General features: G+C 32.2%; 1 protein-coding gene across 1 annotated transcript; it reads right to left on the reverse strand.

The window, feature by feature from the left end:
• Nucleotides 1-1113: 1113 nt before the first annotated feature.
• On the reverse strand, nucleotides 1114-16676 carry Syt4 (Synaptotagmin 4). The gene is made up of 10 exons (XM_077429669.1): nucleotides 16514-16676; nucleotides 5275-5412; nucleotides 4811-4947; nucleotides 4495-4736; nucleotides 4281-4421; nucleotides 4066-4179; nucleotides 3843-3960; nucleotides 3632-3759; nucleotides 3362-3551; nucleotides 1114-3279 (listed from the first exon to the last, which is right to left on the reverse strand). The coding sequence occupies exons 1-10, from the start codon at nucleotides 16557-16559 to the stop codon at nucleotides 3160-3162; spliced, it is 1374 nt and encodes a 457-aa protein (XP_077285795.1). The 5' UTR covers nucleotides 16560-16676; the 3' UTR covers nucleotides 1114-3159.
• Between the last annotated feature and the right edge of the window lie 6875 nt (nucleotides 16677-23551).

Raw genomic sequence — 23551 nt, forward strand, 5'->3', positions numbered from 1 at the left:
CGACTCCGTTTCAAATATGTAATTTTATTACATTTCTATTCATATCTACCTACACGTCGCGGTCACGTCACGTTTACAGCAATTTGGCCGAGTGCAAGGCAAAATCGGCTTACTTATACATTAGAAACCATGACGATACGGCGCAATATTGCTTACGTCGTATTGTCGAGTACTTGCAATATGAATGCATACACGTGCATTCGTAGCTACGCGTCAGAATACAAGTCAGCAAAAATGTTTCGACGTTTATCGAACGAAAAATTATGTATAATCGCGCTGTTGTTGGAAGAAGAAGCTCAAGAAGGCAATAAAAAAGCACGGAGGCGTTTTGATGTGCATCCCATGTTAAAAAATAGAAAAACCGAAGGAGAGTTTTGGACACTGTATGAAGCTTGTGGATGATGGACAAATTTTTTTTTAATATTTCCGTATGAACCGATACCAATTTGAAACAATACTGGATAAAATAAAAACACAAATCACCAAAAAATCTACAAAATTTAAGGAAGCATTGTCAAAAAGTCATTGTCAGCGCCAAAACCATGTCGAAAGATTGCACAGCTGTCAACTGTCACTATCGATAATTGGTCCAAAACAGCAAAGCGGCAGACTCACTTTCCCCACTCATTTTTACGTCCAAAAATACAACGTCTCATTTAAGGTCTGTTCATACCTAGTCAGCACGTATCGAATTCAGCAGGTATCCGGCCGTACGAAAAGTATTCTTTGGTACATTTTGTATGGGTATATTCATACCAACCGTCACGTTTACGCCACGGCAGGCTTACAGCAGTACCCGACATTTCCTGTTCATACCTTACAGCAACATCCGTCAACGTATCGTATCCGTTTTTTTGGCCATCGTGGAAATATACACGCGAATTACGTGCCATGAGTCTGCCGCTTTGCTGTTTTGGACCAATTATCGATAGTGACAGTTGACAGCTGTTCAATCTTTCGACATGGTTTTGGCGCAAATATTTTAAAAAATTTGTATCCATCATCCACAAGCTTCTTATAAAGTGTCCAAAATTTTTATACAATAAGCTATGTATGCTTAGTTAAATTAAAAATTATGTTTATGTATACAATAAAATACAAATTTTATTTGTTATCGTTTATTGAAAAAAATGAAATAGATTACAAATATTATTATAAAATAATTTTAAAAATCACAAAAAAAAGTTTTATAAAATGATGATAATACACTTATAGTTCAACATATATAAATGATTTTAAACGACATCTACGTAGGAATATATCGTACGAAAGAAATAAATCTAATACATAAAGCATAATTTTAAATACGATGAGAATTTCTTTGTATTCCAAATGAGTATTGAATGATTTATAATTATTTTCGTAGAAATAAATTGAAATGTATGTATGAAAAAAACACTTAGGTGCGGTCGATTTTATTTTAGATACTTGAGTTTTATTTTGTCCTATATGTAAGCGACATGTATGTATAATATATAAGGTAAATTAATTGTATTGTAAAGCTCAATTGATAACATAATATAAATTAATTCATACGTTCAATAAAGCAACATAAAATCACAAAACTTATCACAGCTTAATTAATTTATCTATGTATAACAATATTATTCAATTGTAATTTAATATTGGAAAATAATTTATAGAGCTTATTTATCAATTATATTTCATTTACTAATAACTTTTTTTGGAAAAAGTTTCATATTATCAGTCATTCAAAAACACTTACAGAATCATCAATATATATATTACAATATATTACGATGGTAAGATAATTATACATTGAAGCGTGAGTATACACAAAAATATTTTCACAATGCTTCTCGGTGACTATACAAGCGATTATATGAACTTGTATTATTTATTCGCATATAGTGATTTGCCTAGAGTAGAATCACCTTTGCTATTCTAATATAATGAAAATTTCGAGAGTACATATATCAGATATTTAAGTTTTTATATTATTTTGATATTAGAAATTGAAAAAACTACACTGAATAAGTTCAAGCGGCCCAACCCAGGAGGAAAGTCTAAAGACCAACCAATGTTTATTTAATGTTCCAATTTCAAATTCTTTTTAGTATCTGGGTCAGAACCTCACTAGAAGCAAGTTATTTCTTTCGCTGTGTAAGTCAGTTTGCTCTTCACCATGTAAACAAATATAATAAAGAAATAACATATGTATGTATAAGTAGATAGAGAAATCATAATTAGGCTAATTTTCAAATATACACTCATTTTATTTAGATCGAAATTTCCCTAATTATTTATTGGAATGTTTTTTGAGAAGTATGGCTCTTTTGGTAGTACATTTATTAAGATTTAATACATACTCATTACTTTTATCATAAAATCTACCTTCTTTTTGTCTGTGCTGACAAATAAAGCTATACAATAAACTATAGCAAATTTAATATTTAAATATTAATTTCCTAGCATAGTTCAACAACTTAACTTTGGATTTTTGGAAAATTTTGCTATTTAAATCATAATATTTCATATTATAATTGTCAAATTAATATATTGATCAACAAAATATAAATAGAAATTTTGATTACAAAAAAAAATGTAATAAACACAAAATGCTTGTGAATGTAATACAAATTTTTGAAAATAATTAGGTACTCTACAAATTTCACAAGCATCTTAATCACTAATATTAATTTAATGAAGAATATAAATTTTATTTACACTTAAAACATTAATTAAATACTGTCTAAACTTTTTTCAATATTTAGTTTGTGCCTCTCACGAGAATAAATTCATTAAATAAAGTTAGAAAAGAATAATGTTTAGCCAACATAATTTTATAACGTGCATAATATATGATTTTGCATGTCGACTAAATTAAAAAATCTTATTATCATTCATTCACATTGAAAGCGTTACATTATCAATAATACACGTTTTATTTTAACGATTATTATTTTGAGTGGTATATTACCAATATTTATTACGATGAAAAAGTTAGAGTTGAATACAATAATAGCACAAATATTAAAATAACGCCTAAATTATGAAATATTCTCAGAGGTGGGGTTCAGTGTTGTGTGAGGAATTACGAGAAATAACATAAAAGGTTCGCTATAAGCAAACACATATGATATAAATATATCTTTTACATTTTCCTACGACATATCATTAAGTTAAATATAATTTGGCTTATTCGCGCAGCTTGTGCCAATCTGCTATTTGACGACGTGGAGAATTACATACCTCATTCCAGTGATGAAGTGCACTTCCCTGAGATTTAGTACCACCAAGTTCAAGTCGTCCAATCACCTGTTCAATTAATATGAATTTAAATTGTTGTGTATAAAGAAAACATTGATTTTACATATAAAAATAGATAAAGTATGAAAACCTCATTTTTAGTTACTCTATCCCAATCTAGCAATAAGAATTCCAAAGAAACAGAATCTAATCCTTCTCCTCCTGCTGGTATATCAAACACAAAACTTTCATTAAATACTGGATTCAGTGTTCTCCTCTTGACATGTGTCTTCTTTTTGGCGATACGTTGACCGTTGTATAACAGATACATTTTTACATATCTAAAAAAAAATATGATATGAGTTATTGTACAAAATTTTAATTTCAAAAAAATAGATTGTGAATTAATTGATTTTCTTACGGGTCTGCTAGTCCTGTAACATCCATCTTTGGTAAATTACGTGCTTTCAGAAGTACAACTGTGAGCCGATTAGCAGCAGGTTGCCAGCAAAGTGATAACAACAGTTCACCTCGTCCCTGTGATCTGATCTAAAAGTAATGATATTGTAATTTTTCTTAAAAATTTTATGTATTATTCAGCACAGTGTGAATTTGTTATGTATATTAGTTACTTTTAGACTGCGTGGTTGAATATCTCGGCATAAGGGTAAAGCTTGGGCACCGGCCTGTGATATATCAACTGTGTTCAATGCACAGAAGACTTCACCAATTATATCATCCCGTGAATACCTATTAAAAAGTTTTTATTCATTTATGTATGTACATATACGTACTATGTCAGAATATGACTTAAAAAACACATAAAAAAAATACTCTTACTACATTACTATTTACCTATCAAAACTCAAAACAACAAAATGCAATGTTATTGTTGACAACTGATTAAAATTAATCCCGTAGAAAGTAAAGTCTTCATCGTATACCGGATTCCTGGTTTTTCTAACAACCCTACAAAAAAAAAAATGTATAAAAATGAGTTAATCCAATTTAATTAATTATATTTTTATTATATACATCAGTAAATAAAAAAAAAATAGTATCTATTATACCTTGTCTTCACTTTATGTTGTTTGTCAGGTAGTAACTGAAGCTTGACATATGGATCACTGGAGCCCAAATTTGGATCTTTTGCAGGTAAATCTTCACATTTAACCACGGATACAATCAAAGAACTTTTTTCGTGTTTATAACTAAAATTTCAATAAAAACTAATAGCAAACAAATTTGAATAAATCAATAACACCAAATAATTAAATTACATACCGCAATTTAAAATGCAATTGTCCAAGTTTAACAACAGCGTCTTCACTTTCGATAATTCCATTATCTCCTGGCTTAGGTACAATCGGTTCTTGAACAGTCAATTGAGATCCAGGCAATTCTTTTTGTGGAGTCGGTGGTGTACGAGCTTCTGCAGCGCCTTTCTCTGTTTCAGATTGGTATGTTATTTTTGGTGGTTCTAACATTGCTGGCGGTGAGGTGGGTGAAGTGGCCGTCGGTTGTTGCTACAAAAGCAATACATTTAATACAAATAATGATATTACAATGATTGGATTGTATACTTGTATTTATAACATACCCCTGGTGGAGTTTTGGCCAAACCAGTGGGACTCGGCGATTTCTTCAGATAATGAGTACCACCACCCGGACTACGCACTGCTGTAGGCCGCTTTGGAGGTCGGAATGCCAAAGGACGTTCAGGACCATGGCGCTTATCTTTGAAAAAATAATTTTCATTTGTAATTATTTTTGATAAATATATTTATTATTTAAATTAAAATTAAATATAATTTTTCAGAATGTAAAAAAATCACAATTTTTATACACTTTTTTTTAATAAATTATCCACGAATGGTTGAAAGAAATAATTCAGATTATATCAAACGATAAAATCACAGAAAGTTTAATTTGAAAGCGAGCCATGCTACTTCATCATACTTATTTGTGTGCCAAACAAAACACGATAAGATTGCTATCGCTCTGAAATTTACAACGAAATCGATTTTCATTCCAGTGTATTTTGTTTTAATGTGAAACAATTACCAAGTTTTTTATGAAATGCGGCAATTCTCCTATGTCTGATACAAATTAATGCTGCTGCTAGTATCGCCACCAAAATTGCTACTCCGGCGATGACAGCCTCTATGACACTATCATAGCCCGTTAGCACATCTGAGGTCACTGTAACAAAATTAACAAACCAATAATAAAGAGGAACGTTTACACTTTTATTGGATTTAATTCACTGTTATACTATTCTAGTTTTATGCCCGTTGAAATTTCAACGGGTGCTTTCGGATTGATACATAATTTAAAATAGAGTTACAATATGAATAGTAATAAATAATCGGAATCGGAACTGAAACAGTAATTTTAAAAGTAAACTTAATAATTCATGTGTAAGGTCGAAGACAATTGTAAATTTAATGCATAAAAAAGTTTAGCTATTATAATAAGTTTACAAAATGTAATATGTAATTTTTTCCGATTATAAACAAACGATCATTGACCTCGTAACGTTGAATATTATTATTAAACCCATAACAAATTACATACATATATGATGTGCGGGTCTACCTCACGGGCCCGAATGTGAAACGCCCGAAAACGCAAATATCGGAAGGCAAAGATCGAAAATCAAAAGATCTTAAGTCAGAAGATAAAAAAAAGGGTGCATGGTAAACGGTACATTTATTATAAATTATTTCATTAATATTCCATTTAGTAATACACTGATGATATGTTGTTTATATAGAAAAAATAATTTTAATAAAAATAATAATATCTACATCTATGTATATTAAATATAATTTAATGTATTTAAAATTTGGGATAATATTTAAAAAAAATATTGGGGTATAAAATTAATAATTTCTATTACATATAAAAAAATTTCAGTCCGATTCGATTAGCGGTTTGGGAAATAATTGAATTCAAAAACAAAAAAAAAACACCTATAATGTTAAAGTACCATTTCCGGTCAACTTGAAAATTTGAAAAAAAATTACGTCGTATCGATAAGAATTTCAGTAACCGATACTAAGTTTCAGTTCGATAGAAAGTGTTCAAAAAATCCCCAAAATACACTGATACACAGCCACATATACAGGCACTCACACAGGAACACACACACACACACACATTTTTTCTAAATCATAAAAACGTAATCAGTGATCGATTCTGAGTTCGAATCAGTCAAAATATGCTACAAATATAATTGCAGTTGGGCACAAAATCTGTAACACAATACAGGCCATTTCGGGGGAACGGCAAGCTGGCGTCAAAACGAGTCGGAGAAAACAAAATTGTCATTACTCATCCCACCATTGTTCATTATATAATGTTGTTTTATGATTTTTCCTTATTATTTTTGTGAAAATAATATTTTAACGAAATTTTGCCAGCACCGTAATTTCGGTATTCAGACTAGTTTCAGCACCGGGATTTATGGTACCAGAAAACACCGGGATCCCGGGATTGGAAGCCTTACCCATTTGACGTTTGATTTGCCGAGTGAACACCGAATCTGTCGTTGCGAGGTATTTTAAAGAGGGGCACTCTTTTTTTTGCAGAGCAAGATGAGCATTCGCATATAATGTCGTGATATATACCTAATTTGTCTAGAAATAGGGCTATTTTGCCGGGCCGATGAATGGTACCCTTAAAATTTCATAGCTCAAACTACCTAGTTTGTATATTTAAAAAGTAATAATACATTTTTTTTATAATGTTTGAACATTAAAAATTGTGTATTTGGATTAGATATAATACAATTATAATATAACCACAGCGTTGAAATTTTTTACGGAAGAATAGCTTTGAAAATGTTCATGAAACATATTTTATTTCACGTTTTTCCTCTCAGATGGGAAACGTTTATTACTTTTCCCATTTTTCCTCTGATTAAACTTAGATACAGCCTTTTTTTCGAACATTCAATAACACGCCCGGTACCATTGACGTCAGTCTATTTCATTCACATCCAGTTTACTGTAACTCTTAACGCACGAGCACATAACAATAACAACTGATCCGGCTTTACTTTAATATTAAAAAACCCCACATTCATATGTACATGTGTATGTACACATTCATAAGTATACTTATGTACATTTATATATTTTTTTCGGTCGTTTATACGCGTATTATAGCCAAAACATCTAAAAAGCTCATACATTTGCAGCAGAGTATATTAACATACATATGATGTTTATTATTTAATTTTGGCATTCGATATTAAAGCATTCCATCGAATGGGGGAGATTAATTTTCCTTGGTATAATGCGAGTTGAGAAAATCTGTAATAGGCGCACTTGGCCAGAGGCTTATATCGATTTCGTGAAGGTTTTTCAGCGTGGGCGTTCAGGGTTCACAAATAGAGTTTCAAATATGTATGTATGCACGTACATATGTATGTACATACATTCGTGCTATCTTGTTACGTATAATTATGATAAACGTCCATGCATTTCATTTTTTTTTCAAATATGTATGTAGCTGCATAGAATGTGATGTGTGAGTGATAATTATGTGGCAATTCATGAATGTGAATACAATTTTATGAATATCCATATGAAATAAATATGTACCAGCTTATATTTTATGTAACTGGTCTGTTTTAATATAAATTCAATTTTAGGTTTTAATATTAATGAGTCTTTGTTAAATTAACATAAACATAACATACATCTCATGAAGAATTGGCCTACCAATTATTAAATATTATTATAATTTCGTATTTTATCTTTGTAAAATAAATTTTTCAAGTTAATTTTCAATTTAAATAAATGTTTCATAATGAAATTCCAAAATGAGTTTTCCTGGCTTCTTTAGCTTTTCTTTTTGATGTAAGGAAAATAATATAACTGTTTAATAAGTCATCAACTCCCTTTTTGTTATTTTAATTTCAGATTATTCAAATTTTGGCCAGTTTTAAAAATTATAAAATCTTTAGGCTTTGACTTTTCTAGTATGACTTTGAAATTCAAAATTGCTTTGTAATTAACCTTCTTGGATACTGAAATTAATTCCTAAATTGGTTAATGGAGTTTCATTGAGAATATTACGCGAACATCGACCAATTCAATGTTATTAACATCTCAACCGTGGAGAGAACGATTAAAAATATTTCAGAAGACTTTTTTGGAATTGGAGGAAATTGGAAATAGTTTCTTATCTCTTTAAGCCTGTCTAGGTCCACCTAAATGTAAAATATATGCTAACTCTTTGTATCTTGGTGTATTAACCCCTTTGCCCTTTCGTCCGCCGACGCTTCGGGTCGTTCATTGGTGAGACTGGTCACGATTTGGCGTGTAAATCTTGTTATATTGTATTTGTTCGGGACAATTTCCTCGACCACTTGACCCCGTTGCCACCGACCCCAGCGAATCCCACGGGACGAGATATCGAATCCCGGGAGATGATCTCGTTTCGACAATTAACCGAAATCGACACGTTAAACCCTCTCAGACTTGACCGTTCGAAATCGAATAAAATCCCTTTACATCGGTCCAGCATTAAATTTGCACGAGGCGTTAGGCCGTTCATGTAGCATATCTATGTATGTATATATTAAGGCTTCCAATCCCGGGATCCCGGTGTTTTCTGGTACCGTGAATCCCAGTGCTGAAACTAGTCTGAATACCGGGATTACGGTGCTGGCAGAAATTTCTTAAAAAATATTATTTTTACAAAAATAATATGGAAAAAACATAAAGCAACATTATATAATGAACAATGGTGGGATGAGCAATGACATTCATAGTCCGTTTGTTTGCTCGAACCCGTTTCGACGCCGGCTTGCCGTTTCCACGAAATTATATGAACGGCCTGTGTTGTGTCGCAGATATTGTGCTCAACCGCAATGATTTGATGCATATTTTGTCTGATTCGAACTCAGAATCGATCACTGATCACGTTTTCATGATCTAGAAAACTGTGTATTGTGTGTCAGTGTATTTTAGGGATTTTTTGAACACCGTTTGTCCAATCGAACTTAACTTAATATCGGTTACTAAGTTAAATTCTTATCGAAAGTTGAGTGGAAATGGTACTTCCCCTTATAGGTGTCCTCTTATTTTAAGTTTTTGAATTCAATTATCTGCCAAAACCCTAATCAAATTGGACTGAATTATTTTTACTTGTAATAGAAATTTTTAATATTATACCCCAATTTTTTTTCCTAAACCGAAAGTAGTAATTTTACTCTAGAGATTCAAGGTTTTTTTTTTCTCAGAAATCAAAAGTAGAACTTTTGTCTTGTGTAAGTTTCCCTACATTTGTGTTCAATTTGTATCGAAAATGCTCATAGCCGGTATGTGTGAACGTGTATGTACATATGTACATATGTTTAATTATCGAATTTTGTTTTTTATCCTTCTTATATTCCTCAAATACATAGATAAAGTCGTGGGTTGGTCACATCCGAATTTTTTTAATAAAGCCAATGTACATATGTAATTGCAATTTTTATTTTAGGTGGATTGTTTCGATGAATAATTACTAGACGGTACAATCTATCACGACGGAATCAAAGTGATGTTTTTTAATTTATTCATTGTGTTTTATTTAATCTTAGAAATCTATGGATTCGAACCGAAATTTTAAATTGTAGCCAAACTCAAAATAAGAACGCCAATATGGGAGTATTTTTTGCGTGAAACATCGGGAGAGTTTGCAAAATGCAATTGAACGTTTTTGAAATATGAAAACATGCAATTGAACTTTATTTTCTTATACATTTAATCCAGGTGCTAGCAACGGGATCCCGGGATCGGAAATTCCCAGCACCGCAATCCCGGTGCTGAAGTAACCTTCCGGGATTGTATGTATGTACATATGTATTATACATATGTACATACATATAACCTTCCGTGTATGTATGTATGTACATATGTATTATACATACGCCCATACACTACCAACAGATTATTTGTAGGCGTAATTGAGTTACCCAAATACTTAGGTGTACAATAAGATCAATGAATATATAATAAGATTAATTCAGATATTAATATACATATTTATGTACATAAATCGGAAATGTTTGAATTTCTATACATAACTAAAATCAAAATTGAACTTTGTGAATTTGAATAAACCTATGGATTACTTGCTTAATTATAATGTTTTTAAAAACATCTTGCAAATGCTTTATTTTAAACTAGTGGTTTAAAAAAACCCGTCTTCGCTCGGTATTTGTAATATAAGCCGCTTAAACATGGTTGAAAATGAATCCTGATCCGGAACTAAAAAATGAATCCGGATCCGGAACTGAAAAGGGAATCCGGAACCGGGACTGAAAAAGGAATCCGGATACGGAACTGAATAAAGAATCCGGAACAGGAACTGTAAAACGAATCGAAATCGAAAACTGAATCGAAATCGATATTGATATTTTCGTCATAGAAAATTAGATTTTTTCAATACGTCACGGACTCTACCACCCAAACCTTACGTACAAAGTATCTTTCGAAATTATATATATGTAGGTATTAGATATGCGAGATATACTATGTATAACTTTAAATAAGTTTATATGAACTGCGATATACATATAATACATATCAAAATTACCTTTATATATTATATATTACCTTTATTTACCTTTATTATTATATATTTCAGCATTACAACAAGTTTTCTTGCTAACAATGGTCTAATGCCGGCCACACACCATAAATCTATCGTCGAATTTGCATGACACAATAAATTAAATCAAGTATACTTGAAGGTGTGAGGCTATCAATTTGAGGTGTGAGGCTGTCAAGACAAGTGTCAAAATCGCTATTCTATCGCTACTCAATCCAGCTTCGAGCATCATGCAAACTTGAATTAGTGCGTGAGTGCATTACGCATTTTTCATTAATTCAGTCCGAATTTTTGTCAGAAGCCGACATGTCACAGAATCTAAGCAACTATCACAAAATGTTTGAGGAGCTTCTGATGGTATATAGAAATGAACCCATGATATGATAATATAATCAGCAGATAGACTAGTGGTTAACATATAACGCTTTGAACAGAGTGGTCACGGGTCGATCGTTTCCTATCCGAGTTTGCCAATTTATCTGATTTTCATTGAAACGGTTCCAAAAATTTGGTAACTTAACCCATTTTCTCGCTAAATCTCGAGTTTTCAGCAATCTCAAATTTCGCTGAATTGTATAAAATGCTGCAAATTTACAAATTTGACAATAGATGTGGATATTAATTGATAAGTATTTATGTACTTTATATAATACCAATAATATTGGTATCAAATGTACAATGTTTCTGGTCAGGAAGGCGCATTGGGGTTACCTGTTAGGCGTTCCTGGTATAAATTAAAGAGAAAATAAATTTAAAAAAATAACCCAAAGGGTTAATGGACTATTGGCCGAATGGAAACATCGGCAATGGACTTAGGCTGAACAAACATTATGCCGACGGATATTTGGCCTAACGGACACTTGGCCGAACAGACACGGACATTTAGCTGACGGACGTATTCAAATACTACCGATGGAAGGAAAAACGCTCAAGTAACAAAATAATGTTTACATATGTACATATATACATGTACATATATACATGTACATATATGTATGTGGATACGAGTTTGGTATACATATTTATTATTTTTATATATTTTACTTAGATTTTTAAATCTACTGTTCCCTTAAACTCTTTCAAGACGATAAAATAATATCAGCTTAACCCTTGTCGGATTTGCGGCACTGTGACGCGATGGAAGATTTGCCTAAGTATAGATATTTAAGGTATACAAAAGACCTCGCCACAGGCAAAGGCCCTTTTCGAGGGGCGGAAAAACTCTTTTGAATGAAATAAATCACTTTCGTTTTCTGTTCTATATTACTTCCTTTTCACGTCGACCTCAAGTCCACCGATTCTCAGTATATGTATAATACATATAACCCCCGATAAAACGAAATATCCTTGATTATCTTTCACCTTTATACCGCAACATGGGTAATCTTGCGGTTTTTTCAACGATTTTTGTGTGTGCGCGCACGTGTTTAATTAAAATAATATTACAAAAATACATACACATACATATACATATATTATAAAATATAATATGAATTTACGAATTAAACTTCGCTTATACCAGCTCAACTCCAGCCAGCAACTTCACATAAATAGCAGTATGAAAAATATTCTTTAACACATTCACTACTATTTACGGCCCTAAGTAGATGTCATCGAAACGAGTCTACCTCGTTCCACCAACTTGCATTGTCTCAAGACTCGTTTTCCAAACTTTTTCAAGTATTTCGTCGTCAAGTTTGTATACATACAAAACACATACGAAAATGTTTTACATAGTGAAATGCTTATTTTGCGAGATAAACTATTAAAAAAAATCCCCAAAATACACGGACACACAGATACACATAGACACACACACACACACACACACACACACACACACACACACACACACACACACACACACACACACACACACACACACACACACACACACACACACACACACACACACACAGATTTTTTTCTAGATCATGAAAACGTGATCAGTAATCGATTCTGAGTTCGAATCAGTCAAAATCTCGAGTTCGAATTTTCGCATGATCACAAAACTTCATCTATTGTTACTACGTACATAGATAAAGTAAAAATATAGTGAGAATGGATTTTTTAACGTTTTTTTTTTAATATTTTAAAGGTGTATTAATAGCTTAAAAGTCTATGAATGATCACAATATATTTGGTATATTACATATGTACAATTATATTATATACCAAAACATTTTCGTATTCAATATGCAAACTCCTGCTTAAGCAGACGAAAAGTTGAGAAAACGAGTCTCGAGATATTGCAAATTGGTAAAACGGAGCGCACCGCACCGAAACGTTTCAAGCAGAATCTGTATTCTTTGGCTGCTGTGGAAATATTCACGTAACGGAAATATTCATTTAACGTAAATATGAAATGTGACAATGGCGAGTGCACTCGAACTTACGAAAGTGCTGCCAAGTACATATTAATATTTTCGGAAACGTCTCATTGTGACAATATTGACTCGACGAAACTTATACAGAATATGTAAGCCGATTTTGACTTGCTGTCCAAAACAATCATGAGCTTGCCGAAAACAGAACTAGTATTTTCCGTGTAATGTTGTGCTGCATTGTGCTGAGCAGTTGGCGTGAAGTGCAAGATAATATATGTAATTAATTGTGATATAATTATAGATATAATGAATGTTATGTTTATATGTATTTATGTACTGTAAAATTATTGCATCACATTAATCCCCGTTCCCGTTCTCGTTCTCGTTCCCATTTTCAATGACACTCATTTCCGTTTTTCCCGTTTCCATTCCTGTTTTTGGCTGATTTTTTTCACAGTAAGCTTCCCGGACATACATACAGTAAATCCTGAAAGTTCCATCGTAATCGGTTCTTTGGTTTAGGAGCCTATTCGAGACACACAGACAGGCGGACATTCATTTTTATATTATATATATATATATATATATATATATGTATATATAGATGAATTAAATATATCATTATTCTAGAAAAGGTTACTCCGAATGAACAAATTCTTCCAAAACGTAATTACGGTTTTAATTAGGGTACTATGAGATAATACACCAATTTTGGAAATCTTAAATTGACACCTGTGAATTTATGTACTTATGCATATCTATATGTATGCACAAAGAGGACAAACATATACATATGGATATGTATGTACAAACATACAGAAATAAAAATAGGGATAAAAGCATATCCAATCTCAGATACGCCGATGACACCACTCTCAAAGCCAAACCCAAAGAGAAAATGGCGGATTTACTCTCGTCTACAACACGAAAGCAGAATACTTGGTCTCGAGATGAACAGAGCGAAAACAAAGATTATGATAGTGTTAATTATGATATGATAGAGTTAATTTATCTCGAATCAATGCTATCAGATGACGGAGGGTTTAAAATTGGTATTAAAATGTAGATCGGCTTGGTAAAAAGCTCAATGTCAAAACAGCAGAATTCGGAATGACCAAAGTATCACCATATCTACTGAAATGATTCTGGTCCGAGTTTTGGTCTTCCCCTTATTTTTATACGGAGTGGAGACATGGACGGTACGAGCTCGAGAAAGGCGGAGAATAGAGGCTTTTCAAACGTGGTATTGGAGACGGATGCTTAGAATCCACTGGATAGCGAGAAGGACCAATTCCTTCATCTTGCAAGAACTGATGGTTGGTGATTAGACTATCTTCCATATGTCTAGGGCTATCCTCCAGTTATTTGGGGACATCGGCACCAGGACAGCCTGGAATATTGGTCGTTCTGGGAAACGTTGACGGAAGCAGAGGAAAAGACAATCCCCAACAAAATGGAGTGACCAGGTCAGGGAAGCCACTAAGAAAACAGTTGTCGAGTCACTGCGAGCTGCGGGGTGTCGGGAGGGCTGGAAGACCATGATAGGCCTTATTATGGAAGCTAGAAGAGGGAAAATTCAAGACCCTCAGATATGAGGAAAGCGACTGGAAATATGTATGTATGTATATATTATAGAAATAAGATTAATAATATGATGATAAAAATTATGTTATTTAAATAAGTTATATTAAAATAAGTTGCAATTTGCAAAAAATATAAGGAATCCAAAATAATGATATTGTATATTAATTGCAAAATCTTGATTTTTTTATATTTTTATATTAGCTAATAGCAAACAAAAAGAATAAACATTTTCAATGGATAAAAGAAACGATAGGTATAATAAAGAGGACTAATGCGACAGATGGCTAAAGGCTATTTTCTAAACGATGAAATTGGAGGGGTCGTTTAGATTAGTACGGAACAAACACAATTAGGGATTGTATCTGGTAATTTCGGAGAAAAATCGTCTACGCAGAGAAAATACAGACATTTTCCGAGACGTCGGAAAATGTAAGACAAGACATTGTCGCTATCCGCACAATGTCGTGAAGTTGATTAGCTACAATTTTAAGACGATTAAACAAAAAAAAATATATATATATATCACCACAGTCATTGTAAAGGTTAAACCACAATATAACACATAACGATTAATAGTAAACAGTTCAAGTGCGACCTTCAGATTTAACACGCAAACATTCACACGGAATTTCACATACTCATATAATAAAGCCGAAAACGGTCCAATAAAGGGTTTGAGACTCTTCAGACTACTACGCATTACTTTTTACATCTTCAGCATACATATCTGCTTTCGTAATTTCCTATACCCATCCCGCATCCACAAAGGGAAAATTAAAACAAATAGGTATATATGTATGTATGTACATATACACATACATATATCTATGTATGTAGGTACTACACGAAAAAGTCGTATTGATTTATACATAAACACAGAGAACTCAATGGAAAAATCCTGAAGATGATAAGCTATTTTCTTCTGTGCTATGATAATTATAAAAATGTATCACAGAAGTTGATTAAAACAGCCCATTCTTTACAAGGATATAAAAATATGCATAAGTAACAAATAATAAAAAATTATAAATTAAAAAAATATACAGTGCACATTTATAATGCATTCATATTTTAATTTAACATAAAACAAAACAAAATATTTAAAACAATATATTTTTGTATAATGGAAAATATTTCAATATCATCTTGCATTTAGTATAGGTATGTATAAAATAAATTCTGCTATGCAATAAAGACAACAATTAAAGAAGATGTTTCAAAATCTAATTCCAATTATTCGTTATAAATAAAATAAGATAAATTGATAATATTCCAATTGACTTTAAACTCAAACTATACTACAGCTAGCAAAGCCCAATTTCAATTCAAATAAATTTTAATATATAAAAACTACATAAATCGACAATATTTGAGTCGATTATGTGGTTTTTTATGTAATTATAATTATAAAAAAGTTTGAAGCATATATAAAAATTTAAGGTTAATATAACATCTCATAAATAAAACAATCGAAAAAAAATCAACTCAAATAAAGTACATGAATCAATACAGTTTTTAATTGATCAGATGAGTCACGCTAGAGATCACCAGTGACGCGCATTAAGTGCACGGTTAAAGACAAGCGACCCGGGCGACACTCGTAATAGGGGCGGCATAATTTTCACCATTGGGTTAAAAATTTAATATTAAACTTTGTTTTTCAGCAAACAACATAGTACATATATGTATGTATGTAGAGCATAAAACACATAACAAAGTAGACAGACAACGAAGATTATTCAATCAGACGGTTTTTTTTGCGTTATTTAACGGGAACTCACCCCTGTCGATGGCGGTGATCTCAGGCCCGTCCTCGATCATCTTCATGATTGTGTTTAGTTAACTTCCGGTTGCACAATTACTACGCTGTTGTCGGTGTCTCTCTCTTTACATCGTAAATGGTGGCCGTAGCCGTCCGCCCTGGGCAACGTTGCCCACTCGAATAGGCGGAGGCGGGCGATCAATAGGTGAGCGCCTGCGCCCCCTCGATCGGAGCCTGCGCGCCCCCGGACCAACACATATACGTAACTTCTACGACACCCAGAGCCCCTCCTCCTTCTCCTTCTCCTTCTCGCCCTCTACCTCCACCCTCTACCTCGTCTCTATCGAATCGCGATAAGCTCGCGTTTCGCGTGCAACCGCCTCAACGGACAAACTTATAAAACAGTGGCAAACAGTAAGAGTCGTTGAATTTCATAAACGATCATACGCGAAATGCAAGGCGATGCGGGGTATATCCTCAATATATCCAATATTTAAACGCCATAGTTCTTTATCAACTCAAAATAAAATAAAATTATATCGCGCGCTCATATTACCATTATTAACCTATGCTGCACCTGTATGGAATAACGCCTCGAATACTAACCTTTCCAAGCTCCAAGTAATACAAAATAAATCCCTAAAAATAATTTATAATACACCCATATATACTAACTTGAAAAAACTGCATGCCATATATAATATTCCGTTTGTTAGACATTACTAAAAAACTAACCAGTAAATTCTATGACAGAATCACTAATAACCATACTAAAACACTTGTGAAGAGTCTCGGTGATTACAACAAAATGTCTATACCCTTCAGGTATTAACACAGATTACCTAAACACAATCTGCTTTAGGTCATCGACTTTAGTGAGTCTTTAATTAATATTATGTATTAGATGTATTATGAGCATATAAGGATTGTAAATAGGTTTTTGAGCTCTTTTTCCTATTATGCTGTAGATTAACATTAGAATAATATAATACTATGATTACTAACCAAATTAAATTAAATTGTAAAATAGAAAATGATCAGTAGCTATTAAAATAGATATAAGATGTATTGTGAAAATAATTTCGTAATAATAAAAAGCATTTAAAAATCAAAAAAATAAACGATCATACGGTCCATTTGAAGTGACCAAGATGTAAATTAAAAAAAATTAAATTTAGTTTACCAACGCCTTGTATTCAGTTTCTATATAACTAAGTACAGGGTACCATTTATCGGCCCGGCAATTAAAAAGAATACCCCTCTCTAAAATAGCTCGCACGACAGATTCGGTTTTCGCCCGGCAAATCAAACGTCAAAAGGGTTGTCGGTAACAAAAATAAAATTTGACAAAAATAAATACCGACCCTAACAATAATAAATAAACCTAACCTACCTAACCCTTAAATAAATAAGTGTTGGCTGCTAAGATTACCCAGTGAAAATGTAACCCAGTGAAAGCGTCAAATTTATTACGTTTTTTTCCAAACGGATTATTCCCCACAGGAAGATTGTCCGTACTTTTCCATAGGTTTTATTTTTGTTTATTATTAGTTTTATGTATTTGAGATCCTCATGTGAGCAATACTTGTGTGAAAAATACTCGTGTGGATAATCCTCTTGTGGGGAATAATCATAGACACGTACATACACATGTAAGTACATAATCAGCAGTATATCTCAGTGTTTGCGTTAATTTTAACCACCGAGAGGTTCACGGGGTTGACCTCGATTGAAAATAATTCATTTGGAGTATTTCTGCAGTGCTGCAGGTCAGACTTCGATATTTGTTTCTCCAATGCAATCGTTTCCTATCATTGTTTGTCAATTTATCTGGTTTCATTGTTAAAACGGTTCCTCATCAAAAATTGACAAAAACCATCTTATTTACATATATACATATACCACTAGCTGAACCCGACATGCGTTGCTATGCGGAAAAACGCATGTCGGAGTCAACGGTGAACACTTTTTTCAATTATTCAAATTGTTTGTTTATTTTACCCTAACAACGTAGGTTGCGAACTGATTTGAAATTATTTGCTATCCAATGCCACTCATTCCTTTTTTTGGGGGATTTTTTTTACAGAAACCATCGCGGACATGCACACAACTCTTCTAAGTTGCATCGCAATCGGTTGAATGGTTAGGAACGCATACGTGACAGACAAACATAGATTTTTATATACATATATAGATTTGTCACCACTATTTGAATATAATTTCAAATTTAAAACCTATAAATGTATATATGTATGTACAATTTTAATAATATAGGTGTCGCTCAAAAGGCGTCGTGGTAAAATGTTAATTAAAAAAATAGAAATATATGTATATTGAAGTAGAATCAATTCCAAAAACATTTATAAAATTAGTCATTAAATTTTCAAATTGACGCTGCATTCTACAAAATATTAAAACATAATGATGATACAATTCGTTTTTGTTCCTTCGCTATATCCAATTCTCTTAACGTTCTAAAATAAATCTTCTTAATTACGCACATATAAATTTTAATATTGCTTCATGACATGTATTAAAATTTATGTCAAATTTTCGAGAACATTTTTCTCATTATGAATCATCTCAGAAGAACAGAACCGTAGAATGAAATTTAAACCTAATGATAAAACAGAATGTCTGCACGAAGGAAGATCCTCTTTTATTTTTCATGACATTAATTTTTCTTTCATTATTTCCACAATCAAAAGATTAAAAAATGAAAAGGCATTTCGAGGAATACGCATTTAAACACATACATCTATTAAAAAATTTTGTTCATTACTTTTGTTAAATATTACAATCTACTCAAGGATTCTTAAATATGGGATTCATGAATATAGAAATGCTTGTTTCGATAGCATCAATTTCAAAAAGGATGCGAAAAGGAGCTCACTCAAACGTTTGAGACTTTAATTAAGTCCCTGCAGAGCTTTCAAAGCTCAAAGCGCAGAAGGCGCCCAGTTAGTGGCAATTTTGAAAGTAATTTCATGGTTGAAAATAGCCAATTAAACGTCGTTACATTGTCACGACTGCTTCGATTTAATTATCTCTAGTAGGTCAAAACTGTTGACAATACATATATGTATGTATGTATGTACATATGCACATTAAGTTCATATTCAGTTACCAGCTGTGTACCCCATTTTCGATGTATACACGTTCCCTGTAAATATTTAGCCCTGCAATCTAGGAGGAAAAGTTTTTTCTAATATTGTTGTTATAATATCTGTACATATATACTCGTATATATATATATATATATATATATATATATATATATATATATATATATATATATATATATATATATATATATATATATATACTTATTTTGTTTAATGTCAGCTACGCTCAATTAATTATTCAATTAATATAAAATAAGCAATCACTCCACCAATTCCGTGAAATCAGCAACGTGCAGTAAAATTATAGAAATGGGTAAAATGGCCGCCCCAAATCGATACAAGTCTTTCAAAAAAGCATTATTTTATCTAATATGCAATCAATTCAAGCGAACATATAATAGTTGTATCTATTTTTAGATGGAAATAATGGCACAATAGTACTTGGCATAGACAAATCGATCAGCAAAAAAATTGGAAACGACAAGGTGAAAAATTGGCAAAAGAGTCTTAATATATCCTAACAACACTGTCAACATTGTTCACTTCATCGAACAAAAGAAAATATATTTATTGTGATGAAAAAATATCGATCGTACAATTTGGGATTTTCCTTATGCGTGAAAGGAAGGATAAATCTATTCGTATTGTTTTCTATTTTTTTTTCGCGGGATTTTCAGGCGAAAATATGCGCAGAAGGAAAATTGAGCTACGTTCATTCTCACGTAATGATCAAATTGCCAATTTATATAAATCACTTGGGTATTAAAGGCACGTGTTCTATAATAAAATAATCATACACTTCGGATTTTCATATAATACATCTATACGGATCCCACCAATAACACTGAGCAACAAAAAAAAATACCAGAGCGGAGACTAATCAATCTTTACTAAGTTTGACCCACTGAATTCGAATATGATAATGATTTTATTGGTTCGCGATCATTTACGATATATGAGCGTTTAAAAAAATGCGCAATTTTGGAATCAATAGTCGGATATTTTTTTATTTTCTATTGATTGTGGTTTTTTATTCTTTTAAAATACTTAGAATTAATTGTCTAGCGAATTTTATAAGGATTGGTTTTCTATCTAAATATTTTTTTTATCTACACGTACTAACTCGAGCGTTAAATGTCTTAGAAAGAGAAAATCAATCCTTATAAACGTGGTGAAATAAAACCTGGCCAAATAAACGCAAAATAGCACGGAGAAAAAATCTGTAAAAAAATATATATTTTTGACTTTCAAAATTCGCTAGACAATTAATTTTAAGTATTTTAAGAGAATAAAAAACCACAATCAATAGAAAAAATATCTGACTATTGATTCCAATACTCACTTTTAGCTCAGCAATACTAGATTTTGAGTTAACGACCGCAAAATCCAAAAAATTGCGCATTTTTTTAAACGCTCATATATCGTAAATGATCGCGAACCAATAAAAATCATTATCATATTCGAATTCAGTGGGTCAAACTTAGTAAATATTGATTAGTCTCCGTTCTGGTAACTCAAAAACGTGATTTTTTGTCGCTCAATCTAATTGAAAATTATTATGAATTTAATATTAATTATATAAATTCGACTATTATACACTAAAAGCTTACCTAATGAATTTGAAACCTCCTACTTCATTCAAACTGCGTCATATACTTACAACCTGATACTTCTTAACGTTGCCACCTACCTACCTCCCACTTCCTTACAAGATTCAGCTTTTAGGGTTCCTAAATTAATTTATATATTAAGATATGCGCAATACTGATATAAAAATCTACATATACTCTATTGTCCCTGTACAAAATCTACACAATGTAAATGAACAAAATCTACTCAATAATATTTCATAATGTATTATGCTATGTAAGCGAGCGTAGAACATCAACATATTACATACTAATTAATACATGTGCGTCTACATTACGCTAATTACTAAATTATCAATGAGCTTTTCGTTCATCATTGTTCCATCTTTATAATAATAGACACGTATTATAATGAAGTATAGATATGATCTACATATCAACTTCATCACATACTTGTTATGAGTATTGAGGCGGTTTAATCCTATCGGTGGTCTTAAATTAATGTTTTAACAACAAAGTCGAGTGTATTATGTATGTACATCATCTCATTGGACAACATATGTATGTATGTACCATCCGAAGTCTATTTCATGTTTGGGGCTCGACTTTAGAATGTCGACTCGAGAATTCGGTGGGTTTTCCAGTGCAACACCTGAAATTCGTACATCAGACTACCTAGCTGATGTTTTATTACTCGAACTTGTGAGACGCTCTTTTTATGTCCTCTCGCATTTCGACATATTGCTTTTTTAGCCTTCAGGCTGAATACATATTTATGTGTGCGATTTTGTGTTTCGACTCACTCTTTCACTTCCCCCTCTCAACTCAAGTATATTTTGAATTGTTTATTTCCGACATTTTAAATGTATTTTGTAAAACGAAATCTGTTGCACTACATTTTCCAATAAAAATACATATATAACAACATAAAACATACATATAGTGGAGTGAGGAGATATAAGTGGTAATGGCCACGTGTATAGAAGAATGGTAGAATGGTACCCGAACGAATGCAAAGGGTAAAAGGAAGACGGCAGGGAAGATGGGTAAAACGAAATCAGGAAAATGTGTGGAGTGAGATGGATGAGAGTTGCGCAAAACAGAGACAAGTGGAAGCGTGTTGGAGAGGCCTTCATCCAGCAGTAGATGGCGAATGGCTGTAGATGATGATGATGTATACATATATGTCCATAGGTATACATATTGGTACCCTAATTATATAGTATTAAATAAACGAATGATATGGATTTCTAGTAATCAGCATTATCTACAGCCGCTTACTATCCACTGCTGGATGACAGACTCTCCAGCACGCTTCCATTCGTCTCTGTTTTGCGCAACTCTCATCCATTTCACTCACACATTTTCCTAATTTCGACTACCCATCTTCCCTGCGGTTTTCTTCTTACCCTTTTACATTCTCTCAGGTACCAAAGCACTTCATTTTTTACATTTATTACCATTTCAATATATTAATTTTGTCCATTATATCTACTACCCTTGTCATACATCTCACTCACGTATTACGTTTCTAATGTCTACACGTTATACCTACTTTACAACTCTCCAACTTCTTTGAGTGCATTAGACTTGTGTGGCATTTGGACGTTCAATTTGCAAGTTTCGCATCCATCATTAGTCACTAAATAAAAATATGTACATATATGTAAATCAAAATAACTTTAAAATCTAGGCAATTGCAATCTAATTATTACTATCCATATATACATGTCATGTATCCATACATACATGTAAGTCGATCGTTTCCTATCAGAGTTTGCCAAATTTTTCTGACTTCATTGTTGAAACGGTTTCTCCATTAAATTGGCTAAAAACCATCATACCCACTAATAAAATTTCTCGTTAATGTCTCGTTAATTTCGAGTTTTTCAGTATTTCGTAAATCGGTGACTTTTGTATGTAATAAAATGCTGTATTGCTTTTAATTGACCAGGAAAGCGCATTGGGGTTTAGACCTTCCTGGTATATGTATTTGTATGTAAAAATATGTACATATTATCTAGTAAAAATATGTACATATGCTAAAATTAAGTACAAATAAATATGCTCTTGTGCGAGTATTGCATTTTAGTCTTGATATTTTTTACATTTCTTGCTTTTTCTTTATTTCCTTGATATACTTTATCACTGCGGTAGATTTTGCAAATAAATAAATAAATTAGCTTACGGACAAACATACATATGTATGTCGAGTTTAAAGAAGGGTACCATTTATCGGCCCAGGAAAATAGCCTTATTTCCAGACAAATTAGGTATTTATCACGACATAATATGCAAATGACCATCTCTAAAACATTTCGCCCTGCAAATAAAAAAGAGTGC

The sequence above is a fragment of the Arctopsyche grandis genome, chromosome 4 (assembly GCF_051622035.1).
Source record: "Arctopsyche grandis isolate Sample6627 chromosome 4, ASM5162203v2, whole genome shotgun sequence".
Lineage (NCBI taxonomy): Eukaryota > Metazoa > Arthropoda > Insecta > Trichoptera > Hydropsychidae > Arctopsyche > Arctopsyche grandis.